Source organism: Salmo trutta, chromosome 5 (assembly GCF_901001165.1).
Source record: "Salmo trutta chromosome 5, fSalTru1.1, whole genome shotgun sequence".
NCBI classification, from domain to species: Eukaryota; Metazoa; Chordata; class Actinopteri; order Salmoniformes; family Salmonidae; genus Salmo; species Salmo trutta.
In genome coordinates this window covers 60,160,955-60,185,328 of record NC_042961.1, presented here as the reverse complement: position 1 = coordinate 60,185,328, position 24,374 = coordinate 60,160,955, and the positions used below count along the sequence as shown (strand labels likewise).

Here is a 24,374-nt window from a genome sequence, read left to right as displayed (position 1 = left end):
AGCAACAACAAAAAAACGTCCCCTTTTCAGGACCCTGTCTTTCAAAGATAATTCGTAACAATCCAAATAATTTCACAGATCTTCATTGTAAAGGGTTTAAACACTGTTTCCCATGCTTGTTCAATGAACCATAAACAATTAATGAACATGCACCTGTGGAACGGTCGTTAAGACACTAACAGTTTACAGATGGTAGGCAATTAAGGTCACAGTTATGAAAACTTAGGACACTAAAGAGGCCTTTCTACTGACTCTGAAAAACACCAAAAGAAAGATGACCAGGGTCCATGCTCATCTGCGTGAACGTGCCTTAGGCATGCTGCAAGGAGGCATGAGGACTGCAGATGTGGCCAAGGAAATAAATTGCAATGTCCGTACTGTGAGATGCCTAAGACAGCGCTACAGGGAGACAGGACGGACTGCTGATCGTCCTCGCAGTGGCAGACCACGTGTAACAACACCTGCACAGGATCGGTACATCCGAACATCACACCTGCGGGACAGGTACAGGATGGCAACAACAACTGCCCGAGTTACACCAGGAACACACAATCCCCTCCATCAGTGCCCAGACTGTCCGCAATGGGCTGAGAGAGGCTGGACTGAGGGCTTGCAGGCCTGTTGTAAGGCAGGTCCTCACCAGACCTCACCGGCAACAATGTCGCGATGGGCACAAACCCACCGTCGCTTGACCAGACTGGACTGGCAAAAAGTGCTCTTCACTGACGAGTCTCACCAGGGGTGATGATCGGATTCGCGTTTATCATCTAAGGAATGAGCGTTACACCGAGGCCTGTACTCTGGAGCGGGATTGATTTGGAGGTGGAGGGTCCGTAGGTCTGGGGCGATGTGTCACAGCATCATCAGACTGAGCTTGTTGGCATTGCAGGCAATCTCAACGCTGTGCGTTACAGGGAAGACATCCTCCTCCCTCATGTGGTACCATTCCTGCAGGCTCATCCTGACAATGCCATCAGCCATACTGCTCGTTCTGTGCGTGATTTCCTGCAAGACAGGAATGTCAGTGTTCTGCCATGGCCAGTGAAGAGCCCAGATCTCAATCCCATTGAGCACATCTGGGATCTGTTGGATCGGAGGGTTAGGGCTAGGGCCAGGGCCATTCCCCCCTCAGAAATGTCCGGGAACTTGCAGGTGCCTTGGTGGAAGAGTTTGTTAAGTTTGCTGAAAATAAACGCAAAGGACGTTTCTTTTTTTGCTGAGTTTACATGTCGACAAACAGTGGTTTAGGCTGATCTGGGAGAATACATTCTCCACCAGGAGTCAACTGTATATCATTACTCTATACAAGATTAAATCAATATCATGAATGAGCAGCATTAGGTGAAATCTGTTGAGACATACTCTTGGAGGTTTATTAAGGCAACTGACAAGGAGACCTTTTCTGGAATTGTATTTTATGAATCAATAATATCAGACATTATGAGAGAAAAAAAACAAATGCCCAGGAATTCCTTTTTGTAATGGTGTGAAAACATCAACAATATTTTGATCAGCAGACCTGTGACCTTACTACAACACTATGTACCATTTGATCACACACCTATTCATCTGAACCCCAAAGCATGAATGATCCCGATTTGCTTTGCTTTCCTAAAAGTGTTGTCCACATCCTGCCTGTTATTCCCATCTTCTGACTGAACATCTTTGTCCTCATTTTCTTTCGTCTTTCAGGTTTTTTCCCTGTTTTCTTCCTTTGTGGACTTTATCCACATGCCTCAGAAGATTTGTTTTATGAGTAAAACTTTTACCACAGATTAAGCAGCCATGTTGTTTCTCTCCTTTGTGAATCTGTATATGTTCGGCTAGGGTGCCCTTGTATCTGAAGCTTTTATCGCAGACCTCACAGCTAAATGGTTTCACTCCTGTGTGAGTCCGTATATGAAAGTTCAGGTGACCCTTCTGATTGAAGCTTTTCCCACAGTCACCACAGCTAAATGGTTTTATTCCTGTGTGAGTCAGTATGTGCAAGTTCAGGTGACCCTTCTGATTGAAGCTTTTCCCACAGTCACCACAGCTAAATGGTTTCTCTCCTGTGTGAGTCAGTTTATGTCTGGTTAGGAGCCAGTGGCAATTGAATCTTTTCCCACAGTCACCACAACTAAAAGGTTTCTCTCCTGTGTGAGTCAGTATGTGCCTCCCTAAATCTCCCTTCTGACTGAAGCTTTTCCCACAATCACCACAGCTAAATGGTTTCTCTCCGGTGTGAGTCAGTTTATGCCTGGTTAGGTCCTTCTTGATACTGAAGCATTTCCCACAGTCACAGCAGCTGTGAGTTGTTTTAGAAGTGGTGCTGTGTTTGGAATGGTGTTTCATCAATGTTGGGCTGGGATTCAATGGTGGGCTGCTGTCTAGTCCTACTGTGTAGCTGCTAACGGCTGAGCTGTGGCTGGGGGCATTGTTTTGATTATCTGGAGGGTCACAAGGAATGTAGAGACCCTTAATGTGGGTCACATTGACAAAAGGTTTGAGATCCACTGGTTTAGAGTCTCTCTCTCTATTCTCCACAGTCTGGGTTTGGGGAAGAGTCAAGGACTGAAGTGGGTCCTCCTGATCACATTCACTTTTCACACAGGAAGGAGTGAAATCGAACTCTATGATATCAGGCTCCACCCCTTGAAGCTGCTCTTCCTCCTGACTGGTCCTGACTTCCTCCTGTTCCTCTTTAATCTGTGTGGGCTCTGGGTCCTCCTGCCCCAGACTGGGACTCCACTCCTGCTCACAGTGCTGCTGCTCAGGGGGAACCTCCTCTTCAGAGACAGAGAGCTGCAGGGAGTCTGGAGGGAAGACAACAAGGAGCAGAGGTTACCTATACAGACTTTAGACATGCCTGAGTGCACAATAACATTTCACATTTTTAGCTAATGGAAACTCGAGAAGGAACACAAAAAAACATTGTCTCGAAGCCGTGTTACACAAAAACCTCTGTGTAAATCTGTTTTAAAACAGCTAACAGTAAGTGTATCTTTTGTATTTGTAAAGTTATTTTTGGATGATAATTAAGTTGTGTTCAAAGTTTACAAAACCGTAATCACAACTGTTTCTAGATAAAACGTTTTAACACTTGACCAAATCGTCATACTGAGCTTTATCAAAAGGGATGTTGAATAAATCAGAAAATCTTTCAGAGCAAGTTACTGGTGGATCCAAGATGGCGTAGCAGTTCAGACGTCCTGTCGTGTCCCGTGTATATATATATATATTTACATATTTTTTTTCTTCACTTATCTTTTTACATTTTTTTATTCTAAACACTCAACCTCAAAGCACTCTCCTGCAACCCGCCTCATCAATTTAAAAAAAAAAAAAAGTATTATTTACCTCATCTGAATTCCACGACAGAAGCTAGCCAGAGGTTAGCTATTTTCACTGGCTAACGTTGAAGTTCAGCTAGCTACGGTTAGCTGTCCTCAGCTATCCATTAGCTCGAAAAGCTATCGCCAGTTTTTGTACAGCGCGACTCAGACCAGAGCATATCGGACCTATTCTCTCTCCTTTCCTCGATTTCTACCGCAGACTCTGGACATTTACACCTGGATCTTGCAGCTAACTAGCTGCTACCTGAGTGACTATTGGCAACGTCGGTCTCGGAATTAACACACACTATTACGGAGCTAGCTAGCTAGCCAGCTGAAGAATTCCGTCAGCCACTCGTGGGCTACTCCTGAGCTAGCCAGCTGAAGTGTCTCCTGGGCTACAACTCACCTATCCTGACCCGTTTTACTGCCGATGCGGAGCCCCATTGGGTCTTCACGACTGGATCACCGACGTTATCTGCCCGAGGGAGTTGTTCCAACTGGCCCCTCCGTCGCGACGTAACCTGATCGCCCATCTGCGGCCAGATAATCGTTAGCTGTCTTTTCGGCTGCGATCTGAATAGGTCTATCGGACACTTTTCTTGGGCCACTATAACTAACTATTTTGCCAACTTGGACAGGTCCCCCCTTCCACACGGAACCCCACTAACCCACAGACGGAAACGCACGAGGCGGCTAAAAACAGACCTCCCTCCCATCTTCCACCAGCTTGCTACCTATGGCCCGGCTAGCTGTCTGATTCTCACTGGACCCTCTGATCACTCGGCTAAGCATGCCTCTCCTTAATGTCAATATGCCTTGTCCATTGCTGTTCTGGTTAGTGTTTATTGGCTTATTTCACTGTAGAGCCTCTAGCCCTGCTCATTATACCTTATCCAACCTCTCAGTTCCTCCACCCACACATGCTATGACATCTTCTGGTTTCAATGATATTTCTAGAGACAATATCTCTCTCATAATCACTAAATGCCTAGGTTTACCTCCTCTGTACTCACATCCCACCATACCTTTGTCTGTACATTATACCTTGAAGCTATTTTATCGCCCCCAGATACCTGCTCCTTTTTCTCTCTATTCTGGACGTCACAGACGACCAATTCTTATAGCTTTTAGCCGTACCCTCATACTTATCCTTCTCTGCTCCGCTGGGGATGTAGAGGTGAATCCAGGCCCTTCAGTGCCTGGCTCCACACCTACTCCCCAGGCGCTCTCTTTTGATGACTTCTGTAACCGTAATAGCCTTGGTTTCATGCATGTTAACATTAGAAGCCTCCTCCCTAAGTTTGTTTTATTCACTGCTTTAGCACACTCTGCCAACCCGGATGTCCTGGCTGTGTCTGAATCTTGGCTTAGGAAGTCCACCAAAAACTGTGAAATCTTCATCCCTAACTACAACGTTTTCAGACAAGATAGAACGACCAAAGGGGGCGGTGTTGCAATCTACTGCAGAGATAGCTTGCAGAGTTCTGTCCTGCTATCCAGGTCTGTACCCAAACAATTTGAACTTCTACTTTTAAAAATCCACCTCTCCAAAAACAAGTCTCTCACCGTTGCCGCCTGCTATAGACCCCCCTCGGCCCCTAGCTGTGCTCTGGACACCATATGTGAACTGATTGCCCCCCATCTATCTTCAGAGCTTGTGCTACTAGGCGACCTAAACTGGGACATGCTTAACACCCCAGCCATTCTACAATCCAAGCTTGATGCCCTCAATCTCACACAAATTATTAATGAACCCACCAGGTACAACCCCAAAGCCGCAAACACTGGCACCCTCATAGATATCATCCTAACCAATGTGCCCTCTAATTACACCTCTGCTGTTTTCAACCAAGATCTCAGCGATCACTGCCTCATTGCCTGCACCCGTAATGGGTCAGCGGTCAAACGACCTCCACTCATCACTGTCAAACGCTCCCTGAAACATTTCAACGAGCAAGCCTTTCTAATCGACCTGGCCCTGGTATCCTGGAAGGATATTGACCTCATCCCGTCAGTAGAGGATGCCTGGTTATTTTTTAAAAATGCCTTCCTCTCCATCTTAAATAAGCATGCCCCTTTCAAGAAATTTAGAACCAGGAACAGATATAGCCCTTGGTTCTCCCCAGACCTGACTGCCCTTAACCAACACAAAAATATCCTGTGGCGTTCTGCATTAGCATCGAACTGCCCCCGCGATATGCAACTTTTTAGGGAAGTTAGAAACCAATACACACAGGCAGTTAGAAACGCCAAGGCTAGCTTTTTCAAACAGAAATTTGCTTCGTGCAACTCCAACTCTAAAAAGTTCTGGGACATTGTAAAGTCCATGGAGAATAAGAACACCTCCTCCCAACTGCCCACTGCACTGAGGATAGGAAACTCTGTCACCACCGATAAGCCCACTATAATTGAGAATTTCAATAAGCATTTTTCTACGGCTGGCCATGCTTTCCACCTAACTACCCCTACTGCATTCAACAGCACTGCACCCCCCACAGCTACTCGCCCAAGCCTCCCCCATTTCTCCTTCTCCCAAATCCATTCAGCTGATGTTCTGAAAGAGCTGCAAAATCTGGACCCCTACAAATCAGCTGGGCTTGACAATCTGGACCCTTTCTTTCTAAAATTATCTGCCGAAATTATTGCAACCCCTATTACTAGCCTGTTCAACCTCTCTTTCGTGTCGTCTGAGATTCCCATAGATTGGAAAGCAGCTGCTGTCATCCCCCTCTTCAAAGGAGGTGACACTCTTGACCCAAGTTGCTACAGACCTATATCCATCCTACCCTGCCTTTCTAAGGTCTTCGAAAGCCAAGTCAACAAACAGATTACCGACTATTTTGAATCCCACCGCACCCTCTCCGCTATGCAATCTGGTTTCAGAGCTGGTCATGGGTGCACCTCAGCCACGCTCAAGGTCCTAAACGACATCGTAACCGCCATCGATAAGAAACATTACTGTGCTGCCGTATTCATTGACCTGGCCAAAGCTTTTGACTCTGTTAATCACCACATCCTCATCGGCAGACTTAGTAGCCTTGGTTTCTCAAACGATTGCGTCGCCTGGTTCACCAACTACTTCTCTGACAGAGTTCAGTGTGTCAAATCGGAGGGCCTACTGTCTGGACCTCTGGCAGTCTCTATGGGGGTACCACAGGGTTCAATTCTTGGGCCAACTCTTTTCTCTGTATACATAAATGATGTCGCTCTTGCTGCTGGTGAATCTCTGATCCACCTCTACGCAGACGACACCATTCTGTATACTTCTGGCCCTTCTTTGGACACTGTGTTAACAACCCTCCAGACGAGCTTCAATGCCATTCAACTCTCCTTCCGTGGTCTCCAACTGCTCCTAAACACAAGTAAAACTAAATGTATGCTCTTCAACCGATCGCTGCCTGCACCTGCCCGCCCATCCAGCATCACTTCTCTGGACGGTTCTAACTTAGAATTTGTGGACAACTACAAATACCTAGGTGTCTGGTTAGACTGTAAACTCTCCTTCCAGACTCACATCAATCATCTCCAATCCAAAGTGAAATCTAGAATTAGCTTCCTATTTCGCAACAAAGCATCCTTCACTCATGCTGCCAAACATACCCTCGTAAAACTGACCATCCTACCAATCCTCGACTTCGGCGATGTCATTTACAAAATAGCCTCCAATACCCTACTCAACAAGCTGGATGCAGTCTATCACAGTGCCATCCGTTTTGTCACCAAAGCCCCATATACAACCCACCACTGCGACCTGTATGCTCTCGTTGGCTGGCCTTCACTTCATCATCGTCGCCAAACACATTGGCTCCAGGTCATCTACAAGACCCTGCTAGGTAAAGTCCCCCCTTATCTCCGCTCACTGGTCACCATAGCAGCACCCACCTGTAGCACGCGCTCCAGCAGGTATATCTCTCTGGTCACCCCTAAAGCCAACTCCTCCTTTGGTCGTCTCTCCTTCCAGTTCTCAGCTGCCAATGATTGGAACGAACTACAAAAATCTCTAAAACTGGAAACACTTATCTCCCTCACTAGCTTTAAGCACCTGCTATCAGAGCAGCTCACAGATCTCTGCACCTGTACATAGCCCATCTTTAATTGAGCCCAAACTACTACCTTTTCCCCTACTGTATTTATTTATTTTATTTATTTTGCTCCTTTGCACCATATTATTTATATTTATATTTTAACTTTTAACTTTCTTCAAACTACAAATCTACCATTCCAGTGTTTTTTTCTTGCCATACTTTATTTACTTTGCCACCATGGCATTTTTTTGCCTTTACCTCCATTATCTCACATCATTTGCTCACATTGTATATAGTCTTATTTTTTTTCTACTGCATCATTGATTGTATGTTGTTTTACTCCATGTGTAACTCTGTGTTTTTGTATGTTGTCGAACTGCTTTGCTTTATCTTGGCCAGGTCGCAATTGTAAATGAGAACTTGTTCTCAACTTGCCTACCTGGTTAAATAAAGGTGAAATAAATAAATAAAAGTTCAGATGGAATTTAACTCAACACTAGTTAAATGGAAAAGATTTGTGACACTGCTGTCCAGGGAAAGCATTGGTACATAGGGGGTATTTTTATCCATTCACGGTAAAAGTAATAAAACTACTAATTAAAATAGTTGAAATGGTGATCACAAAGCCTAAATAGTTTATTGAGTAGAACTATAGCTAACCATCAGTAGATATACATACGAACCTATTCTACATAGTTTAACCTCTGGTGTGATCTCCAGCAGTCTCCGTAGCCGATCATTCTCCTCCTGGTATTCTACTACCGTTTTCTCAACCGCACCGAAAATCTCCACAGCAGCAGATGCCGTTAAACATTCATTTAAAAACACACAAAACGACTGTAGTTTAGACGTTTTCAGTGGACTGAGAGTTGGGTATTCAGCTAGTATGGCTTCTTGATGTGGGTCCTCCTGATCACATTCACTTTTCACACAGGAAGGAGTGAATATGGAGTCTCTGGTATCAACGAGCCCTTGATGCTGCTCTTCCTCCTGACTGGTCCTGACTTCCTCCTGTTCCTCTTTAATCTGTATGGTCTCTGGGTCCTTCTGCCCCAGACTGGGGCTCCAATCCTGCTCACAGTGCTGCTGCTCAGGGGGAACCTCCTCTTCAGAGACAGAAAGCTGCAGGGGATCTGGAGGGAAGGAGAGGAAGAGCAGACGTTATCTACAGTGCATTCGGAAACTATTCAGATCCCTTGACTTTTTCCACATTTTGTTACGTTTCAGCCTTATTCTAAAATTGATCAAGCTTGGCACACCTGTATTTGGAGAGTTTCTCCCATTCTTCTCTGCAGATCCTCTCAAGCTCTGTCAGGTTTGATGGGGAGTGTCGCTGCACAGCTATTTTCAGGTCTCTCCAGAGATGTTAGATCAGGTTCAAGTCTGGGCTCTGGCTGGGCCACTCAAGAACATTCAAGTCAGTCCTGCGTTGTCTTGGCTGTGTGCTGAGGGTCGTTGTCCTGTTGAAAGGTGAGCCTTCACCCCGGTCTGAGGTCCTAAGTGCTCTGGAGCAGGTTTTCATCAAGGATCTCTCTGTACTTTGCTCCGTTCATCTTTCCCTTGATCCTTTCTAGTCTCCCATTCATTCCCTGCAGCTGAAAAACATCCCCACAGCATGATGCTGCCACCACCATGTTTCACCGTAGGGATGGTGCCAGGTTTCCTCCAGACGTGATGCTTGACATTCAGGCCAAAGAGTTCAATCATGGTTTCATCAGACCAGGGAATCTTGTTTTTCATGGTCTGAGAGTCCTTTAGGTGCCTTTTGGCAAACTCCAAGCAGGATGTTATGTACCTTTTACTGAGGAGTGGCTCCCGTCTGGCCACTCTACCAAAAATTGGCCTGATTGGTGGAGTTCTGCAGAGATGGTCGTACTTCTGGAAGGTTAACCCATCTCCACAGAGGAACTCTGGAGCTCTGTCAGAGTGACCATCGGGTTCTTGGTCACCTCCCTGAATTTACCACAGGTAGACTCCCATCAAGTTGTAGAAACATCTCAAGTGTGATCAATGGAAACAGGATGCACCTGAGCTCAATTTCAAGAATCATAGCAAAGGGTCTGAATACTTAATGTAATAAAGTATTTCTGTTTTTATTTTTATAAATGTGCAACATTTATAAAAACATGTTTTTGCTTTACCATTATGGAGTATTGTGTGTAGATTGATGAGGATATTTTTTTATTTAATCCATTTTAGAATAAGGCTTTAACGTAACAAAATGTGGAAAAATTCAAGGGGTCTGAATACTTTCCGAATGTACTGTATATACCACATAATTAAATAGAACACTTAAATTATTAACAAAATTGATATATCTCTATGATCTATATAGCCAAGCGGGTTCCAACCTCCAGCGGTATAGCTAAGCGGGTTCCAACCTCCAGCGGTATAGCTAAAGCATATTTTCTGGAACAAGCCATTTCTAAGAGGCCACATGTTGAAGATGACGTGTCACTCAGTGTGACCTAAAACACTCAGTGTGACCTAAAACACTCAGTGTGACCTAAAACACAAATGCTATCAACTCTATAAAAATCCCTTTCCCCTGCAATAGGCTCAGAGAAACTCAGTTTAAAATATGACATATTTGCTCTATTTAACCCCTCAGACTCAAGTTTGACCCACTAAATGTTTTTGCACTTTTCTGTTGTTTAGTCTGTAACTGTTGAACTGTTGTTTTACTGCCACTAAGTGGCATGTTTTGGTATTGCACAAAAAAAAATACAAGGAAAAAAACGAGTTATTATTATTTTTTATTATTTCACCTTTATTTAACCAGGTAGGCCAGTTGAGAACAAGTTCTCATTTACAACTGTGACCTGGCCAAGATAAAGCAAAGCAGTACGTCACAAACAACAACACAGAGTTACACATGGAATAAACAAAAGTACAGTCAATAACACAATAGAAAGTCTATATACAGTGTGTGCAAATGGCGTGAGGAGGCAAGGCAATAAATGGGCCATAGTAGCGAAGTAAATTCAATTTAGCAAATTAACACTGGAGTGATAGATGTGCAGATGATGATGTGCAAGTAGAAATACTGGTGTGCAAAAGAGCAAAAAAGTAAATAAAAACAATATGGGGATGAGGTAGGTAGATTGGATGGGCTATTTACAGATGGGCTATTGTGCAGAACTGGATGGAGAGGCGGCCAAAAGAGGTGTTGGCTTTGGGGGTGACCAGTGAGATATACCTGCTGGAGCGCGTGCTACGGGTGGGTGTTGTTATGGTGACCAGTGAGCTGAGATAAGGCGGAGCTTTACCTAGGGAAGTTACATCTGGAACTAGGAACAGACGTTTATAAGACATGTATCCCAGTTAACCCAAAACTAAAATTTTGTGTAATTTACTCACTCATTTCAGTTAACCCAAAACTAAAATCTTGCATCATTTGGTTGTCTGTCCACGAGAGATTGAGGGGATTCGATTTGGGGCTCCCGAGTGGTGCAGCAGTCTAAGGCACTGCATCTCCGCGCTAGAGGCGTCACTATAGACCCTAGTTCGATTCCAGGATGTATCACAACCGAAGTTATTGGGAGTCACATAGGGCGGCACACAATTGGCCCAACGTCGTTAGGGTTTGGCCGTGGTAGGCCATCATTGTAAATAAGAATTTGTTCTTAACTGACTTGCCTAGTTAAATAAAAAGGTTTAATAAATAAAATAAAACATTAAACTGGCTCAGTTGTCCGGATGGGCTGTGTTTGCACGGGAGAAAAGTGATTGCATTTGTTTTGGAATTAGGATACCTCCTGGCCGACAGTGAAGTGAGGTAGGAGCAGGCGGAGTAAAGCGTAATTCAGAGTCTAATGATTCTCTGATTTAATGCCAGGGAGCTGCGATATTTCACAATGGGCTGCCGTACTATCTGTCCGGCTCTGTCCATGGGTTGATGCACCTCCTAAAACTTCCCAACCAACACGGCGGCTCCTATTCATTTAATTTCATGGTTGGAGAAATTACTTGAGCCGCTCTGAGAAATAGAAAACTATGAAAGCTAACGGATTAATATTCTAAAAACATTGCTGTGCTGACGTGAGTACGTTTTGAACTGTTTTATGTAAAATAGATGCTGCGTTGTTGACAATATGACCGAGCGAAGTAGATTACTGTTCTATTTGAGCAGAGCGTACCTCCCTCACCGGCTTCGATCGTCTGGTCACGTAACCCGGAACAGCGTAATCGAATCCCCTCATTAATAACGACACCAGTGCCTTCCATTCGGCAAGTAAAAGTTTGTTGAAAATGTACCACGCTTTGCAAGAACAGATTACATTATTGTACACTACCGATCAAAAGTTTTTGAAGAATCTCAAATATAATATTTGATTTGTTTAACACTTTTTTTTTTTGGTTACTACATGATTCCACCCCCGCATATTGACTTGGTATCGGTACCCCTGTATATAGCCTCGTTATTGATATTTTGTGTTACTTTTTACATTCGTTTTTTGGTAACTATTTTCTTAACTCTCCTTGAACTGCACTGGTGGTTTGTATGGGCTTGTAAGTAAGCCTTTCACTGTAAGGTCTACACTTGTTGTATTCGGTGCATGTGACAAATAAAGTTTGATTTGACCTATATACAGTCTGAATAAAATGTAATTTGAATTTACTTTACCGGTTGTCCATGGTTTTGCGCTTGTGCCAGGTGAAATTTCAACTTCAGTACCAGCGTTCTTAAAAATTATTATTATTTTTAAATCGGGTAAACAATACTTTCCTATTGATATGTTGTCTCATATTTCAACCATCTGAAAGACCGACACCATAGACAACCGGTAAAGTAAGTTCAAATGTAATTTATTCAACACTCTGGCTTGTAAGGAGCCTTTACAGGATTTTGCAGTCAATAGTTTCAGGCTGTATGTGGAAATTAATAGTGTATTATAGTCTGATTAATCAGACTAACCACTAGGCTACCTGCCACCATAATGGTAATTTTTTTTTACATTTACATTTTAGTCATTTAGCAGACACTCTTATCCAGAGCGACTTACAGTAGTGAATGCATACATTTCATACATTTTTTTTCTGTGCTAGCCCCCCGTGGGAAACGAACCCACAACACTGGCGTTGCAAACACCATGCTCTACCAACTGAGCTACAGGGAAGGCCTGTTAGCCTAAACAGTTAGCCAGCAGATCCGACCGCTTGCTTACAGCTGCACTAGGGTCCGACAGCAGATTAAGACACCACAGAGACAGCGCGAGATATGGATAGGAAACGTACAATCCAGGGATGAGAAATAATGTAATTCATTTACAGTGTTAAATAACACTAATAGGTGAGAACAATATTTTTTTGTGAACAAATGTTTATTAATTTTGGCGTTATAATGAGTTTGGTAGCAACATGGGAAACTATGGTGGAAATCTGTTGCAGCTCAAGTCGAATACAAAATCCACAATGAAATGATCTCTCTATGGGCTGGCTAGCTAGCAAACGTAGCTACACACAATAATACCAAAGACAATATCAGCATGTGAAGTAGCTAGTTAGTTGTAAAATCACCTAAACAAACTACACCATCAATTTAGGAGTCTACAATCTCACCATGTTCAACCTGAAGATTGATGTGCCTCATTGAGTGAAGTCTAACATTCTCAACGACAGAGACACTTTTGAGGAGATGAGAAACGTTGCCCATGCTACGTCAATCGGCCGCGCTGTGCATTCTGGGTGATTCTGGGACAAGGAGCGTTCTCCTTCAAGGAGTGAATGGGGCAGTGGTGGAAAAAGTACTTGATTGTCATACATGAGTAAAAGTATAGATACCTTAATAGAAAGTTACTCAATTAAAAGTGAAAGTCACCCAGTAAAATATTACTTGAGTAAAAGTTTAAGTATTTGGTTTTAAATATACTTAAGTATCAAAAGTAAATGTAATTGCTAAAATATACTTATAAAAGTATAAATGATTTCAAATTCCTCATATTAAGCAAATCAGACGGCACCATTTTCTTGTTTTTAAAATGTATGTATGTATAGCCAGGGGCACACTCCAACACTCAGACATTATTTACAAAAGATGCATTGGTGTTTAGTGAGTCCGCCAGGCCAGAGGCAGTAGGGATGATCACATGTTCTGCTGGGTGGAGAGTTACACTTTACTCCATTCATGGGGATTCCTATCTCCTTTCTATAATATCTCTGGCAACTGCACCATACGATGCACCCTGGACTAAAAAGGCAGACAAATAGGAAAAATGTGCTGTGAATTTACACATTTCTATTGCAAAAATATGATCAATGGCCCATTCAAAAGAAGACATTGTCCTGAGTTATGACACCGGACAGTATTGAAATATGACATGTATGATAGACGTTTTCGCGATCTAAAAGTCGTATTACTATTAACTTCCAGTGTAGTGAGCGAGACTTTAGCACGGTGCTACATAGTAACAGATGGATTTCTGCCTGCTTGATAACTCAGATACACATGAAAACATTAAATGACCCAGGGAATCGATAGAACATCACCCAGAGATGTACAAAATCAATATAACATCCAAAATGGGTGAACCTTTCCTTTAATATACACAGGAATGCGGTCTAACCCTAGTGCAGCTGAAAGCAAGCGGGTCAGATCTGCTGGCTACCTAAAATGTGTATTAATCAGTAGATCTACATACTAACCTATTTTACATAGTTGTATCTCCGGTGTCCTCCGCAGCAGTCTCCGTAGCCGATCATTCTCCTCCTGGTATTCTACTACCGTTTTCTCAACTGCCCCGAAAATCTCCAAAGCAGCCGCCGTTAAACGATCATTTAAAAATACACGAAACGCATCTAGTTTATACATTTTCAATTGACAGGGAGAGAGCTGGACATTCAGTAGTGATGATACCGGAGCATGGGTTGAAATCGCTAAGTTTATTTAGAAGCACTGTGCGGACGCTTACATTTCTTATCGTGGTTTGGTAGAAGACAAAAAGGCTTCGCCACAGAGTCTATAAACCCAGAGGCGCAACTTTGCTAGACTTCCGGGAACGCTTGCGAAGCAGACCGGGTTAGATAAATCAATGGGAATAGTGAAACATTCTGCCTTAGTTGTTAATTATCTCGAAATCTAAAGGCACAACCTAGATTCGAGCCAATGTCTTATGTAGTTGAACATGTTATTACTCAGACCTCGTGAAAGTGACAAACTGACACGTTTTCATTTTTGTCAAAAAGTACTTTATATATATATCAAGGAGTGCGTTTTACAGTGTGCACATGCGCAGTTCGGCACGAGAGCCCGTTAGACCCGATGACGTTTTTCTACGCATGACTTTCGCTAGCCGACGTCGCCCTGACGTCGCCTACAATCGTGATCGGGGATTTCTATTAGAGGAGCAGTTTCTGCCTATCTTCATACTGTACTGTCTTCGGCTTCACTACGTACTCGCTACGGCGTGTGTCTTTGTTCAATAATTTGGCTTTTCTAAATTATTTTTACCTGCAGGTGGCACTAGTGTACACTGTTGATCAAAGCCTTGAGTAATGCACCTATTTTCGACACAATTGGTTGGAAATGCTCCATTTTTTCAGGAAGCGCGTGGCCTTCACAAAAAAAGAAAAAAAGAAAAGTACGCTCAGTTTCAATTCTGCATTATCATCTGCTTCTGTTCGTGTCAGCGGGTGGTGAGTGTATAAACACTAATGGTGCGCGATTCAGCTGTTACTTCACCAGCATCCGCCCACAATTGCTAATAACCCATCCGCAACCACCGATTTATACGTGATAAAGTAATCCGAGGCCTGCACCTAACCTTAACCTTAACCTAATATAGAACATGCGCTATAGGCTACAGTAAAAGACAATAGAAAGATTTTTTGACAGGGGTGCAGGATTTTTTGCTGTTGCCTGATTTAGATATTTTCTGCTTATAGTTTCTTGTCTATAATTAGACACGTGTAGCTTCTCTTTTGTAATTATATGTTGCCCTAGAATACTAAAATCAATGACTAGATCGATAGAATGAATGCTTCAATCTAAAGTTCTCTGTCATCTTTCGCGGAGCAAAGACTTTTAGGGACGGCGGAGAAATTACAAGAACGCAACAATAAAAAAAAACGGGAAAGATTTTCTATTCAAAATGTCCAAATGACATCAGTTTGACCGGTTGTAAAGAAAAAGAAAGCTGTGAAGACGAACCAACGTGTTTCTGATAAGATTTCAGTTTAGCTTCGATCCATATTTTATGTGGTTGAAATACTGTCAGCTTTTATTCTTATTTTTTGATGAAGACAACACCCTTTTGCCTCCGTGGCTTGATATTCACTTTTTCTGTCCTTTCTCAAAAACATTATTTGGCTTTCTGCCCGTTCCCCCCAAAAGCATTATTTGGCGATTGACTGTGTATGCTATTTGGCATGTGTACAGTTAAGCCTTAAAGTTTTGGTTTATGCACTAAAATACTAGCACATAGCTCAGACACCCATGCATACCCCACAAGACATGGCACCAGAGGTCTCTTCACAGTCCCCAAGTCCAGAACAGACTATGGAAGGTGCACAGTACTACGTAGAGCCATGACTACATGGAACTCTATTCCACATCAGGTAACTGATGCAAGCAGTAGAATCAGATTTAAAAAAACAGATAAAAATACCACCTTATTGAACAACAGGGACTGTGAAGAGAGACACACACACATTGTGATGTTGTTGTATGGTGGTATTGAACATGTTGTGTTGTGGATATGTGGTGGTGTAGGGATGTTATATGATGTACTGTTTTATCTTTAGCTCATTCAGTACAAACATAGTTCACTGTTTTTATCTTTTGTTTTATATGTAATGTGGGTGCTTTGGTGTGTTATGACCCCAGGAAGAGTAGCTGCTGCCTTGGCAGGAATTAATGGGGATCCATAATAAATAACAATAACAGATAGCCTAAACAAATGAAGGAAAAACCTCATTGAAGCCTATATAAATTGCACATTAAATATATTTATGGATTTTTTAAAACATATTGTTTCTCTTCATTCAACCTGCCCGTCACCCACCCGCCCTTCAACCATAATATTTAATGACCCTAAACCCATCCACCCCACGTATATAACCACAGGGGCCGCGGGTTATGAGTTAACCCATGCATCACTGATAAACACAATGCCCCCAGGTGGATAGAGTCTTACTACAAACTACAGACCTGTAATAATGGAAATGGATAAGTTGGAGAAACATTTATAATAAATAATATGGTGATCTAGGATGATTATTTCTTGTATGAACTGAATTAAAAGACAAAACATTGTAACACAGGTGACTCCTAACGTCTGTAACATCTTCAGACTGATGTGACAGTGTGCACTCAACCAGACAAGGCAAGTGGGACACTCGATTACAGAGAGAACCGTAAGCCTGTTTGTATGTCCTGTCAATAAATGATCAGATATTAGAGAAACAAAGTACTCCTTTTTCCTTAATTTTCCTGCAGTCACCCGTTAAAGTGTCCTGGGGTAAGGAATGTTTTCAATTATTAACTGGGTGGCTCAAGCCCTGAATGCTGATTGGCTGACAACTGTGGTATATCAGACCATAGACCACGGGTATGACAAAACATTTATTTTTACTGTTCTAATTACATACAGTTTATAATAGCAATAAGGCACTTAGGGGTTTGTGCATAAGAACAGTCCTTAGACGTGATATATTGGCCATATACCACACCTCCTTGTGCCTTATTGCTTAACTATAAGGTTAATGAAGTGGATTTGGAAAAACACTGTAGTAAACTTAAAGTGGCACTCCAGTCTCCTTTTCACCTCATTTAACATCTGATTTACTTAACAAAGAGCACATCTCAATAGGTGGTCCAGGTAAGTCATGACATCACAAGTGTGTGGGGGGGGCTTTCCTCTTTTGTTCTCTATTGTTCCTCAGGCAAGGGGGAGGCCGATGACATCACGACTTCCCATCAAACCAACTCCTTGAATGCCCTACTCCTTAAAGTTTGCAGTTGTATCTAAAAAAAAAACATTTAAAAACACTATTTTGCTCAAAGCATATATTTTTTTAACCTTTAATGTGTGTTCTTAATAAAAGACCCGGGGATTATCGTGTCATAACTCCCGACCAATGGCTGTTCGCCTCGGGCCGGGGACAGCCATTAGGAAGGAATTATCACACGATTATACCCGGGTTCGAGGGTCTTATTACTTTTATAAAACGGTTGCAAACATAATTGTGAATTTTTTTTTTTACATGTTTTCATATTTTATTTTAAATAAGTAAATTAGTTTTATTTAATCCTTCCACCAAACGATATAGTCTGGGCAAAAAGCCAGTTCCCACAGGCCACACTCATACAGCACTGTAAAACTATTCCCTGGGAATTTACAGCATTATACTGGCACTACAGTTGCGAGCTTAGTAGTATAATTTTGCTTTACAGCAGATAGTACTGTAAACTATATTACAGCATATTTTCCTTACTGTAAAACCTAGTAAAGCATCCTTGCTGTAAACATCCCTGCTGTAATATGTAACACTGGTTCAAACCCTAGATGGGAGATAGATCAATTCTCCAGTAGAAGATGTACTATTGTAAAGTGGTTGTTCCACTGGATATCATGAGGTGAATGCACCAATTTGTAAGTCGCTCTGGATAAGAGCGTCTGCTAAATGACGTAAATGTAAATCTAAGGTGCTGCCAGGACTGTTTTTTTCTGATAGTGGATATAACGTTGAAGATCTGACATTGTTCTACAGGTAGAAATTCAACATATTTTACACGAGCTTTGTCTATGTCGAAATTTGGTTATCATGATAACATAAACCTGTGGTTGAAATTTCACCGTCAAAACAACAGTTTATGACCTTTTTTTCCAAATCGAATGTATTTTCCCACGTAGATTCCACTTCACAATATGTTGACAAATTACATTAACATTTTTACTAAACAGGTTTGTAACCAATGAGGAGTTGCTTTGCTTTTCTAAGAGTTGTCCACATCCTGCCTTTTTATTCTCATGACTGAAGGGTCATTCTATATCATTTTGACGGCACCCTTTTTGATTTCAACAAAACCTTCCATACATGTATGCACATGGTAGAAGTTGTGAGAAAGTTACTTTTTGGACCTGAATGCCAACACATTCGGTAAGATAGATGTGCTCAAAAGTTGGCACAGACGGACATGGTGGCTCTGTGAGGAGCTGGACCCTAGTAGTCACAGTTGGCAGAACCAACGGCCATCTTGGATCTACCGGAGCCAGTTGCAGCATCAACAGTTGGCAAAACTGGCAGCAATTTCGAAAACCTGCTAATTTACTACCTAAATATTATATAAAGAAATGTGTTATATAAATGGTTGGTACATAGAGATTAAGATATTGTATATTTTATATGCTGTTTCATCTGATGCAATGCTCTGCTTCTTCTTTGGTATCAAGACATTCGCACATTTCCTTAGTGCATGCCGCCACCTACTGTGCGGTAGTGTGGCCAATCACGTTACATTCTGTGATATAAAAAAGGAATGGGGAAAAGAAAAATATTTCACCACCAACTAACATCTATATACCACTATTACACCCCACCATCTATATACCACTATTACACACCACCATCTATATACCACTATTACACACCACCACCTATACACCACTATTACACACCACCACCTATATACCACCACCTATATACCACTATTACACACCACCATCTATATACCACTATTACACACCACCATCTATACACCACTATTGCACACCACCATCTATATACCACTATTACACCCCACCATCTATATACCACTATTACACACCACCACCTATATACCACTATTACACACCACCATCTATATACCACTATTACACACCACCATCTATATACCACTATTACATACCACCATCTATATACCACTATTACACACCACCACCTATATACCACTATTACACACCACCATCTATATACCACTATTACACACCACCATCTATATACCACTATTACACACCACCATCTATATACCACTATTACACCCCACCATCTATATACCACTATTACACACCACCATCTATATACCACTATTACACACCACCATCTATATACCACTATTACAAACCACCACCTATATACCACTATTACACACCACCACCATCTATATACCACTATTACACACCACCATCTATATACCACTATTACACACCACCATCTATATACCACTATTACACACCACCACCTATATACCACTATTACACACCACCATCTATATACCACCATCTATATACCACTATTACACACCACCATCTATACACCACCATCTATATACCACTATTACACACCACCATCTATATACCACTATTACACACCACCACCTATATACCACTATTACACACCACCATCTATATACCACTATTACACACCACCATCTATATACCACTATTACACACCACCGTCTATATACCACTATTACACACCACCACCTATATACCACCATCTATATACCACTATTACACACCACCATCTATATACCACTATTACACACCACCACCTATATACCACCATCTATATACCACTATTACACACCACCATCTATATACCACTATTACACACCACCACCTATATACCACCAACTATATACCACTATTACACCCCACCATCTATATACCACTATTACACACCACCATCTATATACCACTATTACACACCACCATCTATATACCACTATTACACACCACCATCTATATACCACTATTACACACCACCATCTATATACCACTATTACACCCCACCATCTATATACCACTATTACACACCACCATCTATATACCACTATTACACACCACCATATATATACCACTATTACACCCCACCATCTATATACCACTATTACACACCACCATCTATATACACACCACTATTACACACCACCATCTATATACACACCACTATTACACACCACCATCTATATACACACCACTATTACACACCACCATCTATATACCACTATTACACACCACCATCTATATACCACTATTACACACCACCACCTATATACCACTATTACACACCACCACCTATATACCACTATTACACACCACCATCTATATACCACTATTACACACCACCATCTATATACCACTATTACACACCACCATCTATATACCACTATTACACACCACCACCTATATACCACTATTACACACCACCACCTATATACCACCATCTATATACCACTATTACACACCACCATCTATATACCACCATCTATATACCACTATTACACCCCACCATCTATATACCACTATTACACCCCACCATCTATATACCACTATTACACACCACCACCTATATACCACTATTACACACCACCACCTATATACCACCATCTATATACCACTATTACAGACCACCATCTATATACCACCATCTATATACCACCATCTATATACCACTATTACACCCCACCATCTATATACCACTATTACACACCACCACCTATATACCACTATTACACACCACCATCTATATACCACTATTACATACCACCATCTATATACCACTATTACACCCCACCATCTATATACCACTATTACACACCACCATCTATATACCACTATTACACACCACCACCTATATACCACTATTACACCCCACCACCTATATACCACTATTACACACCACCATCTATATACCACTATTACACACCACCACCACCATCTATATACCACCACCTATATACCACTATTACACACCACCATCTATACACCACTATTGCACACCACCATCTATATACCACTATTACACCCCACCATCTATATACCACTATTACACACCACCACCTATATACCACTATTACACACCACCATCTATATACCACTATTACACACCACCATCTATATACCACTATTACATACCACCATCTATATACCACTATTACACCCCACCATCTATATACCACTATTACACACCACCATCTATATACCACTATTACACACCACCATCTATATACCACTATTACACACTACCAACTAACATCTATATACCACTATTACACACCACCATCTATATACCACTATTACATACCACCATCTATATACCACTATTACACCCCACCATCTATATACCACTATTACACACCACCATCTATATACCACTATTACACACCACCATCTATATACCACTATTACACCCCACCATCTATATACCACTATTACACACCACCATCTATATACCACTATTACACACCACCACCTATATACCACTATTACACACCACCACCATCTATATACCACTATTACACACCTCCATCTATATACCACTATTACACACCACCATCTATATACCACTATTACACACCACCACCTATATACCACTATTACACACCACCATCTATATACCACCATCTATATACCACTATTACACACCACCATCTATACACCACCATCTATATACCACTATTACACACCACCATCTATATACCACTATTACACACCACCACCTATATACCACTATTACACACCACCATCTATATACCACTCTTACACACCACCATCTATATACCACTATTACACACCACCATCTATATACCACTATTACACACCACCACCTATATACCACCATCTATATACCACTATTACACACCACCATCTATATACCACTATTACACACCACCACCTATATACCACCATCTATATACCACTATTACACACCACCACCTATATACCACTATTACACACCACCATCTATATACCACTATTACACACCACCATCTATATACCACTATTACACCCCACCATCTATATACCACTATTACACCCCACCATCTATATACCACTATTACACACCACCATCTATATACACACCACTATTACACACCACCATCTATATACACACCACTATTACACACCACCATCTATATACACACCACTATTACACACCACCATCTATATACCACTATTACACACCACCATCTATATACCACTATTACACACCACCACCTATATACCACTATACACACCACCACCTATATACCACTATTACACAACCACCACCTATATACCACTATTACACACCACCATCTATATACCACTATTACACACCACCATCTATATACCACTATTACACACCACCATCTATATACCACTATTACACCCCACCATCTATATACCACTATTACACCCCACCATCTATATACCACTATTACACACCACCACCTATATACCACTATTACACACCACCACCTATATACCACCATCTATATACCACTATTACACACCACCATCTATATACCACCATCTATATACCACCATCTATATACCACTATTACACCCCACCATCTATATACCACTATTACACACCACCATCTATATACCACTATTACACACCACCATCTATATACCACTATTACATACCACCATCTATATACCACTATTACACCCCACCATCTATATACCACTATTACACACCACCATCTATATACCACTATTACACACCACCACCTATATACCACTATTACACCCCACCACCTATATACCACTATTACACACCACCATCTATATACCACTATTACACACCACCACCACCATCTATATACCACCACCTATATAACACTATTACACACCACCACCTATACACCACTATTACACACCACCACCTATATACCACTTTTACACACCACCATCTATATACCACTATTACACACCACCATCTATACACCACTATTGCACACCACCATCTATATACCACTATTACACCCCACCATCTATATACCACTATTACACACCACCACCTATATACCACTATTACACACCACCATCTATATACCACTATTACACAAAACCATCTATATACCACTATTACATACCACCATCTATATACCACTATTACACCCCACCATCTATATACCACTATTACACACCACCATCTATATACCACTATTACACACCACCATCTATATACCACTATTACATACTACCAACTAACATCTATATACCACTATTACACACCACCATCTATATACCACTATTACATACCACCATCAATATACCACTATTACACCCCACCATCTATATACCACTATTACACACCACCATCTATATACCACTATTACACACCACCATCTATATACCACTATTACACCCCCACCATCTATATACCACTATTACACACCACCATCTATATACCACTATTACACACCACCACCTATATACCACTATTACACACCACCACCATCTATATACCACTATTACACACCTCCATCTATATACCACTATTACACACCACCATCTATATACCACTATTACACACCACCACCTATATACCACTATTACACACCACCATCTATATACCACCATCTATATACCACTATTACACACCACCATCTATACACCACCATCTATATACCACTATTACACACCACCATCTAAATACCACTATTACACACCACCACCTATATACCACTATTACACACCACCATCTATATACCACTATTACACACCACCATCTATATACCACTATTACACACCACCATCTGTATACCACTATTACACACCACCACCTATATACCACCATCTATATACCACTATTACACACCACCATCTATATACCACTATTACACACCACCACCTATATACCACCATCTATATACCACTATTACACACCACCACCTATATACCACTATTACACACCACCATCTATATACCACTATTACACACCACCATCTATATACCACTATTACACCCCACCATCTATATACCACTATTACACCCCACCATCTATATACCACTATTACACACCACCATCTATACACACCACTATTACACACCACCATCTATATACACACCACTATTACACACCACCATCTATATACACACCACTATTACACACCACCATCTATATACCACTATTACACACCACCATCTATATACCACTATTACACACCACCACCTATATACCACTATTACACACCACCGCCTATATACCACTATTACACACCACCACCTATATACCACTATTACACACCACCACCTATATACCACTATTACACACCACCATCTATATACCACTATTACACACCACCATCTATATA

The 24,374-nt window shown here is 41.5% G+C and overlaps 3 protein-coding genes across 4 annotated transcripts in view; 1 reads left to right on the top strand and 2 right to left on the bottom strand.

Moving 5' to 3' along the window:
• LOC115194683 (zinc finger protein 91-like) overlaps positions 1 to 14,319 on the bottom strand; it is a 62,170-nt gene extending 47,851 nt beyond the window's left edge. The window contains exons 1-2 of one of the 2 annotated variants that reach the window (XM_029754586.1): positions 13,988 to 14,319; positions 1,350 to 2,795 (exon numbers count right to left, since the gene is read on the bottom strand). In XM_029754586.1, coding sequence (XP_029610446.1) covers positions 1,672 to 2,795; positions 13,988 to 14,153 — 1,290 coding nt within the window. In that variant the 5' untranslated portion in view covers positions 14,154 to 14,319 and the 3' untranslated portion in view covers positions 1,350 to 1,671. Of the gene's footprint in view, positions 1 to 1,349; positions 2,796 to 13,987 lie in introns of those variants that run through there. The other variant, XM_029754589.1, reaches the window with a different exon arrangement.
• Positions 1 to 24,374, top strand: part of LOC115194677 (zinc finger protein 37-like) — a 1,069,572-nt gene that overhangs the window by 892,182 nt on the left and 153,016 nt on the right. The gene's annotated exons all lie outside the window — the stretch shown is intronic.
• Positions 1 to 24,374, bottom strand: part of LOC115194676 (gastrula zinc finger protein XlCGF26.1-like) — a 900,659-nt gene that overhangs the window by 831,489 nt on the left and 44,796 nt on the right. The gene's annotated exons all lie outside the window — the stretch shown is intronic.